The 13,279-nt window shown below is 41.8% G+C and overlaps 1 protein-coding gene across 5 annotated transcripts in view; it reads left to right on the top strand.

Moving 5' to 3' along the window:
- The window catches only part of cdh23 (cadherin-related 23), a 196,972-nt gene that overhangs the window by 139,284 nt on the left and 44,409 nt on the right, over positions 1–13,279 (top strand). For 4 of the 5 annotated variants that reach the window (XR_004895229.1, XM_035992483.1, XM_035992484.1 and 1 more), the window contains 12 exons: positions 1,219–1,324; positions 1,583–1,710; positions 6,357–6,429; positions 7,368–7,484; positions 7,872–7,984; positions 8,207–8,314; positions 10,478–10,667; positions 10,985–11,130; positions 11,306–11,525; positions 11,930–12,082; positions 12,330–12,443; positions 13,111–13,259. Coding sequence is in view for 4 of the 5 variants with exons in the window: in XM_035992483.1 (XP_035848376.1) it covers positions 1,219–1,324; positions 1,583–1,710; positions 6,357–6,429; positions 7,368–7,484; positions 7,872–7,984; positions 8,207–8,314; positions 10,478–10,667; positions 10,985–11,130; positions 11,306–11,525; positions 11,930–12,082; positions 12,330–12,443; positions 13,111–13,259 (1,617 nt within the window). In the remaining variant the exon portion in view is untranslated. Of the gene's footprint in view, positions 1–1,218; positions 1,325–1,582; positions 1,711–4,079; positions 4,487–6,356; positions 6,430–7,367; positions 7,485–7,871; positions 7,985–8,206; positions 8,315–10,477; positions 10,668–10,984; positions 11,131–11,305; positions 11,526–11,929; positions 12,083–12,329; positions 12,444–13,110; positions 13,260–13,279 lie in introns of those variants that run through there. The other variant, XM_035992485.1, reaches the window with a different exon arrangement.

Below are 13,279 nucleotides of genomic sequence, written 5' to 3'. Positions count from 1 at the left end.
AGGCACAATGGTAACTAATGGCTCTGCATTTGCTTTGATTGCGCCCTGGAGAGAAAGACTATAACGTCCCTTGTGGCAGTGGGTACAGCAGGGGCTCACCCTGCCGCAGTGCACTTTGGCGGCTTGCCTTTACATTGTAGCAGTTGAGCTGATGACTGAGCTCAACGCTTCACTCACTGTGTTTGATTAGTCTGAGCTAACCTTAAACGCTGCTGATATTAATACGCCGCCCGAGAGGAACAGGGAAGCCAGACGCACAATTCGGTGTGTCAGCGATTTGCCCTGCAACCAACTATACACACAAACACTGACGTATATACTCCAGAAAAGTGAGAGTAGGAGGAAAGAGGAGAAAGTACTGAAATAGAGGGAGAGGATGTGTTGAGAGACAAAGCAAAGAGAGGCTGTTTGCTTCTTTCTTTTTGCAAACAATGACTCCTACTACAGTGCTTATGCTTTCTAACAGCTAAATTATTTTTTTCATTTTCTCTACGCTTCTTATTCTTTTACTTCTTTGCCACTTGTCTATTTGATTCGCTGCCCGCAACTCCTCTTACCTTTTGAGTGGTAAACGGCCGCCAAATATGAAACTATTTGTTGAAATTTGATATAGGAAGACATTCTGGAAGAGAAAAGACACAGTTTAGGAAGTTGTGGGAGGACGAAAGGTATTGCTTACTCAGCTCTTTGGCATTAAATCAAAGAGTTGAGATATGTGTGTTATGGAGAGATACGAGTGAGTGTTTTTGACAACCTGTCCAGCCTTTAACAATGCCAGTAAAGCCCAGTAGACTCTCCTCACAGCCGGAGGACTCAAGTTCCTGCCAGCTCGGGAATAATGGGGGGGTGCCATCATTGTTGTTGATGTTGTTGTGGATTAGCCCTGCAAAGTATTATTTCATCTGTCCTCTGCCTGCTTAGCTCGTTTTGGCTCGGTTGGTGTTCATCCAGTATTGACGCCTGCGCCGCTAATAGCCAGAATCAGCTTTAATCTGTCCAACAACATGCCACCACTGATTGACTTCCTGGCTACACACGTGCACTGACTCACACGCACTCATGCTGTGCAATACACATATAAATATTAGCACTCACGATTGCAGCATCTGTCCTGTTACACTGTCTGTCTTCACGTCTCACTCAGAACTTTTCACTACTTCTCTCTGTGGACTTTTAACTGTCACTGAGGCATATTCCCCCCCGTCTACCCACCCATAGGCTACAGATGAGGATTCTCCTCCCAACAACGTCCTGACGTACACTATCACTTCAGCTTCGGCCTTCCCCAATTACTTCAGCATCATCATGGTGGAGGGCTACGCAGGTACGCTCGCCGATAGGAGCATGAACCCACTATCTATGATGTATGTCTGGGCAGGGTTGCCGTGGATGTTTAGACTGTTTAGTTAAACTTGCATGCTGTAGAATAGTTTCTACACCTGTGTATGCTTGTATAATTTTGGGTTGTTGTTTGCCATTTGACCCATTACTTTACTAAACTGTGATGATGCTGCAGGTTCCACAAAAAAATAATTTAGCACAAAACCCAACCTTTCTCCCTCTCTCTCCCTGCTTCCATCAGTGATCAGTGTGATCAGGCCTCTGGACTATGAGAAAGTTCCCAATGGGATCATCTATTTGACAGTGATGGCCAAAGATGGGGGAAACCCAGCCCTCAACAGCACCGTCCCTGTCACGGTGGAGGTGATTGTAAGTACACTCAAACACACACACATACACACAAGCACACACACGGTAGTGCTTTTAACATTAAACAACACTAACTCATCCTGACTCCTGCCCTGTCATCATGATACACAGTCATACCTAAACGTGCACGTAAAAGTGCCTCTTCCAAATGTGGCGACTGTCAGCAACTACAGACACAGAGCAGTACTGTACCTTGCACAGTACAATAGTCTTTTTTTCCATAAACATCTCCGTCACCTGCAGTACACTTTTTACCAACCTATGGACATTACCCAAATATAAACATTAGCATTCATATTCAAGCTGTAAGAGAGCATTTTCTAAAATCTGGTTCTTTTTAAGTTAAAAACGCCTCCTCCAGTCTGTGGTCCAAAGTACAGCCAATAAACAACAAATACTACTCTTCTCTTCTCATTAAGAAATGACAACATGTGGTGGAAGGTTAAAAACAAATTCAAATTATCTTATGCACAGTTTAAAGACAGACAATACAACTCAGGAATGCTTATACATTCTTACAGATAAAAAGGTGTTTGTCTCTACTGTGATGTCTCACGATACATTTATTTGTACAGAGAGCAACTATTCCGAAATCTTGCATGACGTTCATATTGGTTGCACAGTATCACCAATAGGAAGATAAGTTTTCCTTGTAGGTTCAAACCATTCTACTGTTGTCCTTGCTTATATTGATGTTGTTTGATGTTTAATGTCACTGACATGGATCAGGGGGTTGGTTTAATGTTCTCAGACACAAAAACAGTTTCAGAGGTAGACCTTTTTGCCCGCAGTCCAGTGTCACTCACTGAGGTCACTGCGGTCAGGCCAATCCTACCAAATCCAAAAGCCTGCCGAACATGTATCCATTTATCATCATTGTTTAACATGTTCAGCCGATGGGACAGTCTTTTAGCATTATAGACACATTCATTACCAAACCTTTATACATAGTTTATTACATACTTTAATATTACCAGTATGCTGGTGGTCATCATAAACAGTCACTAGATCATCTCTTTTCCAAATCAGTAAAATTAGCTGGTTAAGAAAGTGTGTGTGGTTCATTAAATACTGTCAGGCTTTAATGAACCACACACCACTCTACAGGATGCAAATTGATCCCTTTCTACCTGTTCACCTCCGTCTTGGTGTATAATATAGTATTCATGTATGGTATCTATGGCAGTTTTCTGTCATCCATCAGGGGTTAAAGTGGGCCGGAACGATCCAGAACGGGGTTCCGGCACCTTAGATTAACAAGTAAATTAATCTAATGGGCAGTTTTATGCTCAATGGTATTTTAAGCCCCCAACATCTCCTTCCAGGCAACGCTGCGACGGTTGACTTCAAGGCACCTAACCTTCCCTAACCCTAACCATTGCTTAATCAACTTCAAGGCAGCGCTGCGACCGTTGACTTCAAGGCACCAAACCCTAACCATAACCATAACCATTGCCTAAGCCTAGTGCCTTCCAGGCAGCGCTGCCTGGAAGGAGACGTTGGGGGCTTAAAACACAGATAAACCAGTTTTATACATCAGTGTTTCCCGTTCTTTTAAAATAATGCCAAATATCCAGTCCAGTGTTGTCCCCTATTCATTCTCAGAGGCGCATCGCCATGAGTCCATGAACAAGGCAACTGTCTGTGGTGAGTTCACATGTCTGTAATAATAGCAGGACAGTCGCGTACTATCTGTTAAAGTCAGTTGAACAAGTAACGATCACGTTGTCGGTAGTCTAGCGGTTACAAACAGGCCCGGTAGTGAGCAGACAAATATAACTGTAGCGATATGGTAACGTGCTGTAGATCCAGTGTTTTTAGCCGAGCTAGACAGAGTTTTCGGTTAAAACTGATCGTTGATGCTGTTTTGCTCTCATTGTTCCCCGTGAAGTTAGCTGGAAGTGAATGTAGCCCCTGTGTGTTTTTATGTGGACTGACTGCGTCAGACTCTAGCCTTTGCAATGTGGTTACTTGGGAGGCAATTTGGCCTTGTGTGCTCTGATTAATTTGGCATGCAGTTATCAGACCGGTCATAATGTTTTTTAAAGAAAACTCAACTGCTGCTCCCCCCGGATCTTAGGGTGCCCCCACCTGCCAGATCCCACTTTAACCCCAGCGTGCATCTATTTTGTATCTACATCTGTTGTAAACATTGTAAGCAAGGCTCCTGTTCAATATAAAGGTTTTTGTGTTTAATTATTACCCTTCTGCAAAAATCCTCTTCCCTTCTTATGTGACGGTGTTTTTTTTGGTTCCTGAAAAGTTCCTACATGGTTAAAAACTAGTTTGTTGCTGGTTCTTTTCCACTTAGCAGAGAATCTTCACACGTGTTTAATATATCTTCAAGCAAGTATTTTTTTTTTTTTCAGGAAGTATTTAATGACTTGGCACTGCAGCAGACCCACCCTGTGACAAATTCCTCACAGTCTTCTCGGGTTCAAAGACACGATCTCCAAACTTTTACAGAATTTTTTTAATTTAAGTTCCCCCTCAGATGTGTCTCTGAAGAATTTTTGGGCCCGAGACTTGGGAGAGGAACTTACAGAGTCGTTATATTGTGTGTACTGAATGAAGACTAAGCTGTCTTGTATTTAAATGTTGATCCAGTGCGTGACAACTGTTAGCCGGCTCATGGTGGATCGTTGATCTTACATATTGGATTTCAGTATTTCCTCTCTGTCGGAATTATTGAGTACCATAGCTTAGTTTGCAGTTTTATCACAGTCTGTGCAGCTATCAGAGCTTCCAGTTCAGTTGCTTTTGTCAGTCTTATCGCTAAATGTCTTATTTTAAGGCACTGGAGAAAGTTACAGCCCCCTACTGGTACATGCAGTGGATCAGAGATGTTTTAATATAATGAAGACTTAATAAAAAAAAAAAGGTAATCTGCACAAGTTTCTGGGTCTTAATTCTACAACATATAGCTGCTTTAAAAATAAAACCTCTAAAAGACCATCACATAATGTCATGCAGGTCAGTATCTTTCCAAACTGTTGGCTCTAAGGCTGTGAGTTGAGATCATGTCTGCTTGTTTAACATGACTGAACCCAGATGTTTTATTTGTATTTACAACTGTTGATCCATCATAGGACATGTCAGATTCATAGCAAGTTCTATAACATGTTTCATATGACTATGAATGTAAGTGAATTAATTTAGTTTCACTTAGCATATAATGAGAAATTGAAAATACCTGGAAAACATGTAACTATAGCTTTTGTTGCTGTCCTACAATACTGTATGCAGTTATCTATCTTATTCCTATCACTATTAGCAGTATTTCTATAATGTATCACTGATTTTGTCATCTCCATCTTTCTTAATGAGAGCTTTAATTTAATGGCATTAGAAAAAGTATTTTACACCCTTAGTAGAAGATGAAAATAATAACATTAGAATCTATAATGTATGGTATTTTTCTGTTCATTTTCAAAAAGGTCCTGATATAATTCACATTAATCATTTGTAATATAAATGTGGTGTACATTGTGTGCTGCTGACTATTCTGTATAACAGACTATGCCAGTTGCTATCTTTTAAATATTTTTGTCTGTATTTTTCTGTCTTTTAAATAACAAACATATATGTTGATCTTTGCTAAGATACTATTAATACAGCAGTAAAAATATAATGAGCAACCAGAACTCATAAACAGTATCTCTACTGGCTCTTCCCCTGATGGACATCCATTATACAAGTAACTTTTAGTCATAAAAAAGAAATGACAAGAGTAGAATGGATGAATCCAGCTGGAATATTCGTGAATATGCTATACAAATCCTACATGAGGGAGAAATATTGTGTAAAAGACGAAGAAGAGGAATCTGTGCTGGAATGCAAAATCCAACAGGGTGAGATGGGCACGATTCTGAATACTGTGTCTTTCTCTCTCTCTCTCTCTCTCTCGCTGTCCTCCACAGTGTCGTGACTCACACCACAGGGGTTTATCAGTAGCTGGCAGCATCACACACACAATGCTTTACACCAGTGTAACACAGAGCCTAGATAATGGTGCCATTGACTGTTGTAAAAGTGTTAACATTTCTCAGCAGCTCACACAGTGGGGAGCCTCTCTGCGAACAGCCACACAACTGGATGTGTTGGTGTGAAATACAGTCTAATTCAATGAGTGGGAGGTTGTGAAAAAATATAAATGCTCTGAGAAAGTCTGTGTGACAGTGGATGCTGATCCATATTGGAGTCATTCATTCCTGTCAAATTACAGGTCTCCTTTGTTTTAGGTAATTCCATTAATAATGTTTGGAACGGGTTTTCTCGCCTATTATGGCAAATATGTCTGCTTTTTAATACCTCACCTTTTTTTTTTTTACCTGTTAGGGTAGTTGGTTTACTCTGTTTATTTTTTATATCAGGTGTAAATAGTACCTGATTAGATGAGAAGTTTGAGGCCATAAATCAAAGTAGTCCATTGCTATTTCAGTTCAACCAGCTGTCTGGCCATCATCTAAGAGATACTACTACAATGGTTTTACTACTAAAAACATGTTGTGCTCAATGTGCTTTAATTCCTAAATCTGTTTATCTCAGTGCTAATGTATGATGACAGCTTTTTTGAAAGCATATTGCATGTTCTCATCGTTTTGCACATTGATTTGAGCTAGTGTTGATGTTTATACCTCCTCCAGGATGAAAATGACAACCCACCGGAGTTCAGCCAGCAGTCCTACATCATCAAAATCCCAGAGAACATTATTGCCGGTGAGTCACTTTATACATTTGGGCTTACGGTTTAGTTGCGGGAATGCATTTTCTGGTGCACAACCAATACTGCACTTAAACACTCCAAACAGCTCAAACACCATGTAGCACATACCGTCTCTTAACTTAAATTGCCTTACTATTAGCAAATTCAACAAATAGCTCTGCTTTCTCGGAAGTATGTTTGTTTTATGTTTTATTTTATATGCTTCCTCTGGCCTCCTCTACTGTCTTTTATGATTTTGCGTAATGTTTTTAAATGCTCTGTCAGAATGCAGGATATTGACTATTCAAGGCTAAATCACTGGCTGGTCTGTTCCTTCTGTTTCACACATTCAGAAGACTCTCTTCTCTCAGACAATAGATTAGTTTCCAGTCGCTAGAGGGAAATGAGATGTTTGACCGCCCCTTTCTCTCTCTGAGCTCCAGCAAACGCTGACCACTTTCTGTGTCTCGGACCCGCTTTAAAGGAGCACATAGCTGAGCGGCTTGGGCCAAGGCTGAGGTTTTGGGGACTATAGCTAAAGTGCTTGGCCCTGAGCTGGGGACCTAAGGCTTGGGCTGCAAGGCTGAGCTCAGGGCTAGCCCTGCGGCTTTGTCTAGCCTCTCATCCCCCTGTCTGCCTGGGTATTGATCAGGCCTGTGCCAAGTATACGCTGTGCCAAACAAGCTGATAATTCCCTAATCCATAAACCCACTCACTGCCATGCCATCAGTTGAGCTGTGGATGGGGGCGGTGAAGAAATTAGCTCTCTGAATGCCATTTCAGTCTATATCCACAGCTGGTCTCTCTCTGTCTCTTTCCTCTTTACCAGACTTCATATATTTTCCCCATGACTCTGTCTCTCTGTTCACTTTTTTTTTCCTTCTTTCTCCCACTACATGAGTTGGAACTTTCTTTCTGTCTAACTCCCTTCATCCCACACTCTCCTCCACAGGGGCGACTGTGCTGCTTGTGAATGCTACTGATTTGGACACCTCGCGGGAGTTTGGCCAGGCCTCACTCATCTACTCCCTGGAGGGCTCCTCTCAGTTCCGTCTCAACTCGCGCTCAGGTGTGTGTGTGTGTGTGTGTGTGTGTGTGTGTGTGTGTGTGTGTGTGTGTGTGTGTGTGTGTGTGTGTGTGTGTGTGTGTGTGTGTTTTCTGAAAGTATACTTGTAATTGAGACAGATTTTTAAGATCTTATTCCATTTTTTTAGATAATTTTACTGTCAGTTCATACGTGGCATGAAAATGACTGGCAATTTGTGCTTATTTAGATCTGAGTTACAATACCTTCTTAAGATCTTCACTTGTATGTGCTTGTTTGTGCTTGAGTTGAATTCTGACTTTGAACTAAATTCATCCTGACATGAGAGCTGCTTTGTAATAACATGTTTAGCTTCACTCGGGTGTCCTGGTTGTTTAAAATATTTTTGATGTGATTCCATGTGTGTTTCAGGAGAGATCACCACCACAGCCCTGCTGGACCGAGAGCTGAAGTCGGAGTACATCCTGATAGTCAGAGCTGTGGATGGAGGGGTAGGCCCTGCCCAGAAGACTGGCATCGCCACGGTAACCACATTGCAGCCATAATCTTTCAGATCATACCTACAGCTCACAGAAAAAAACGATATCCTCTCCACTGTTTAATCAATAATCACTATTGCATTGTACATATAGCGTGTACTATGACTTTTTGGCTTGTAAGCCACGATGATCAACGGTCTCTTATATAACTGATATCATAGATCATTTCCCATTGACCTTCTTTTCCCTCACTCCCACTGTGTTTAGGTGAACATCACCATCCTGGACATCAATGACAATGCCCCTGTGTGGAGAGACGAGCCTTACAATACTAACATAGTGGAGATGAGCCCAATAAACACTGATGTGTTCACTGTGAGTAAACCTAGCCCAACTTGGTCAACTTTACCTGGTTGATGAGCTGATGGTTAACTAAGTGGTAATGTGAACAGCACAAATGAACACACTGAATGATAATTCTTAGCATTTGTTTTGTTCAGAGTAGAACGGATGGTGGCTGAAACCACCAGGAATAGGAATAGGCAGTAGGAATTAATGGTAACACTTTACTTGAAGGTATCTACATAAGAGTGACATGACACTGTCATGAACACATGACACTGTCATGACACAGTCATGACACATGAACCCTAATTCTAACCGTAACCATAACTTGTCATGACAAAAACCGAATGACACCGTTATGTCATAAACATTTATGACTTGTTTATAATGTTTATGACATGTTCATGACAGTGTCATGTCACTCTTATGTAGATACCTTCAAGTAAAGTGTAACCAAATTAATTTATAAAAATGTTGTTGTACGCAGATGTGATGTAGGGAGAGCAACAGCATCATTGAGTAGTGCTTTTTTCTGTTTTGTTTCATTATTCTAGTCTGGTTTAATTTAAATGACTGCAAACTTGAATTAGGCAGAATAAACATTTTTGTTTCAGAACAAAGTGATCAAAGTGTGAAGATTGAACATTGTTGTAATACAACAATGATTATTCAAAGACATACTGTGCATGTTGAAGGATGCATCTGCACGCATAGTCCTGCACTATCAATGGTCAAATTGCCATCACTGCGTAGGTCATCACAAAGTAAACACTCTAGCATTACCCCAAACTCTCATCGTCCTGCTGCTGTCTTTGGAAATGTGTTGTTGTTAATTAAGCCCTGATTGTCCATTAATTAAAGAGGCGTCAGTGAGTGTAATTAAGGTAGTCCGATTGCTAATTAAAATGTAGCCCGCAGTCATACCCATAGCAAATGATTCAGCTGCTAGGCAGAAAAGGAAGCGAGAACCCATCCTGCAGAGCAAGAGAGTGTGAAACGAAGAAATGGTAAGGAAAGTGAAATGAAAGATACAAGTGTCGCACTGCTAAAACGTTGCAACATTTTCCACTCATTCCTGCTCTCTTGTAGCTATTCCTCAGTTGAGTTCATTCATGGTGCACCCAGTGATGCGATGCATACTGTATGTGAATGTGTGCTCAGTGGACAGACACTGTTGCCCCTTTGACCATTTTTCAATAAATTGGACCACCCAGGCTTATAGTCCTGTAATTGGCCCCAATGTAGCCCTGGCCCAACCAGTGTTACCATGGTGACATGAGGCCACCTGCTGAGTCCTGGAGGTGTCCAGCGAGCCGATGAATTTGGTTGCTGTGCCCAGTGCAAGGATCCTCCCACTTAAATCTCAAAAGCACCCCACCACCACCACTACTGCAGCCGTTTACATTCAGCACCTATACACATACAATGAGCCTCCTCTAATATCTCATTTCAAAACAATATTCTCTTTACTGCCACTCTGCAGTCACACCAGGGCTACAGTTCAATAGACAAGGCTAATATATTTGCTCACCATCTTTTAATGTGCTCTGCACAGGCCAGAATTGATTAGTTCAACTGGCCCCGGCACGACGCTTCCCCACATCTTATATCACCTACCTTTGTGTGTGCAGTTGCTAATCAATGGGCCTCTGAGATGCCTTCCTACCATGTCGCCTTAATAATTAAATACCTGCAAAACCTTTGTTCCTCTAATGACCAATTAACCAGTTTCCAGCGTTTTTAGTCAGTGCACTGAATAATTGATCAGCTCTTTAAAAACCAGCCAGTATTTTAGCGGGGCTCCCGGCTTCACACATTCATCACCCATCGCCACTTTGTGTCAGAAAAGAGCCGTTACCATTTTTCTTTTAGTCAGCTAAAAGAAAAATGGTAACGTCTCTGTTGTGTTAGAACAGTTGGATGGGGTTGTGTGTGAAGATGCTCTGGGGTAGGATGGGGATGTTCTTATTTCTGTTAACGTTGCTTTACCTGTTATTCTTCTTCTTTTCTTTTCTCCTGACATCTTAAATCCTTCCTGTCCCGATATCTTTAAGTTCTCCTCTGGAATACACTTTCATTAAACACACAGTATAACTTGAGGATTCTTAAATAGAGGGTATGGGAAACATATCTCTTGTCAGGGAGTTGTAAAGAGTTCAGGCCAACAAATATTCCTGTCTCTCCCCTATCCAGGTGTTGGCAGTGGATCCTGACAATTGGGAAAATGGAACAGTGGTGTACAGTATCAGTCCAGAAAACCCCTTCTACACCATCAGCCCTAGTACAGGGAAGATCCGCACCAGTGGGTTAACTCTGGACAGGGAAAGCTCCGACCCCAGGGACAAAGTACTCATGAGGACCATTATCATCTCAGCTGTTGACCGTGAGTAGTGGGATGTCAGTTTGCACTTGTATTTGCCTTCCACTGTGTAAATTTGCCCGACTCATGAAACACTTCTGTAACCATCTGTAAGCCAGCTTAAATAGCTCTATATCATTCTTAGTAGAGAGCTTTCAGTTCTGACCAATTAGCCTCTTTCCTCACAATTTATGTTGACCATGAAACTTTTTACTGTGGCTAATAAAGCCCTTTGACCGTAAGATGTGAGGTGTGTGTGTGTGTGTGTGTGTGTGTGTGTGTGTGTGTGTGTGTGTGTGTGTGTGTGTGTCTGTCTTTATGTTCTCTGGCGCCCTCTTTAGGTGGTACACCTCCACTGCGTGCATCAGCGAGCGCCACAGTGTTTGTCAACCTGCTGGATCTCAATGACAACGACCCAACCTTCCTCAACCTGCCCTTTGTGGCTGAAGTGCCAGAGGGACTGCCCATTGGATTCTCAGTTTTTAGGGTACAATATAAGACTATATTCATGTATGATGGCTTTAAAAAAATATATAAGAATTTCTCTCCTCTCTTTTTACCATCCACTATGATTTACCTTTTCAGTAACCCCCTGTGTTCTTTCTTGGGCTTTCTCTCCCTTCCTCTGTATCGTCCCCTCTCTCTCTCTCTTTCTGCTCTAGGTCCAGGTGGAGGACCTAGATGAGGATAAGAACGCATTGATTACTATGGCGTTACAGATGGGAATGCCTCGCCTGGACTTCTTCCTAAACACCTCCACTGGCGTTCTCACCTCCACGGCAGTCCTGGATCGTGAGCAGATTGGACAGTACTATTTGAGAATGATTGCGTATGATGCAGGGAAATTCCCTCGCACCTCCACTTCAACCCTCACTGTCACAGGTAAGAGTCTGCAAATGTGTCTGATGATAACGATTTACCTTTGCTCTCTCTGAAATGATCCTACATGTGAAGCTGTCAAGCCATGGTACGACTGGATTCTGCATGACGCCATGAGAGTTCCTTTATTATGGCAAACACTTAACCACTGACTTCTCAGGAATCTGCTGAGTATGATGCTTCCACTTGCTGGTGGTATGTGAAAAATCAATCAGACAAAATGGTCTTATTGCTGTGAAAAAAAGGAATGGAAAAAATGAATAAGGTTTTCTGGCAAAATTGAAATCTACTCTGATTTAACAAGTCTTTCTACTCACTACACCACCCTGCTGCATTATCTGTCCTCATGCACATCTATCTGTGAGTCCTCATGTCTTTCTGTCTGTCTGTTTGTATGTGTGGGTCAGTTCTGGATGTAAATGATGAGACGCCCACCTTCAACCCTCGCGTGTACAATGTTTCCCTGAAGGAGAATGTCGCTAGAGACTACATTGTAGCGCGCCTCAGCTGCTCTGACAACGACGCTGGCCTCAACGCCGAACTTAGCTACTTCATCACAGGTCAGAGGACACAGTGGGAGTTGTTTTTGTGTGTCTGTGGGCTACAGTGTTGTACAGTTATGGGGACTATGTGCAAGTACAGTATCGTTGTCCATCCATCCGTCTCTGTGTGAGTTTGTGTATCAGGTGAGCTCCTCTTGCATGCTTCTTTTTATTATTATAGCTGTACTGTATGGATGTGAATGAGTATGTTTTACTAATATGCTGTAAATTAATTTGGAAATGTGTTTGTGTTTTGTATTTTTAGGTGGTAATCAGGATGGTAAATTCAGCGTGGGCTTCAGAGACGGAGTTGTTCGGACTGTGGTTGGCCTCGACAGAGAGACCCAGGCAGCATACACCCTGGGCATAGAAGCTATAGGTGTGTCATTTTTTTATAATGCAAGAAAAGCTTCATCATCTTTAATCATCCTTGCTTTTACACATTCTGTTTGTATTTGTTATACAGTAATAGGACTTGTTTTCTTGCTTGTTTTGTTTGTGATCTTTAAAGCTGTCCCTTTCTACTTTTGTACGACAATGAGGGGGGAAAAAAGCAATGTCTGCACATCTGCAGTGATTTCAGACTATTGCTCAACTGCCTTTGTTCCTGTTAGAAAAGAAAGAACAAAAACTCTGAGGTTTTCCTGTTTTGGAAGCCAGGGTGGCTTATCTGCTGAGGGGGCCAGACAGAGAGGGGAGAAGAGGCAGAGATAATGTAAAACTGTGCAAGAGAACAGAATAACACATTGTTCTAATTCACAAGCAGCTGCAAATTAAGTTTTGATCAGCCAACAATGTTCCAGTCTTACTTCTTTATAACAAGCTTTTTTTATGTTTCTGCTTTATTTTTTTGAAGATAAGTGGATCCTTTAAAGTAATGTATTAATACAGAACCAGTTCCATTTTGTATGTATGTTTTAATGATGTACTTTTTTTTCCTTTTATTTATGGTCTATTTCATTAGTATTGGCATCAACTCTAAACTTAGCATTAACCTGAAGGATTGCAACTGATGTGTTTTTGAATGTGTCTGCTTCTGCACATAGACAACGGTCCAGCGGGCAGCCGGAGGACAGGCACAGCCACTGTATTTGTTGAGGTGCAGGATGTTAACGACAACAGACCAATCTTCCTACAAAACAGCTATGAGACCAGCATACTGGAGAGCGTAGCCCGAGGAACCAGCATCCTTCAGGTGGAAATCACACTGCACAA

The sequence above is a fragment of the Sander lucioperca genome, chromosome 15 (assembly GCF_008315115.2).
Source record: "Sander lucioperca isolate FBNREF2018 chromosome 15, SLUC_FBN_1.2, whole genome shotgun sequence".
Lineage (NCBI taxonomy): Eukaryota > Metazoa > Chordata > Actinopteri > Perciformes > Percidae > Sander > Sander lucioperca.
Note: the sequence above shows the minus strand (reverse complement) of the source record. Positions and strands in the feature narration are given on the sequence as shown.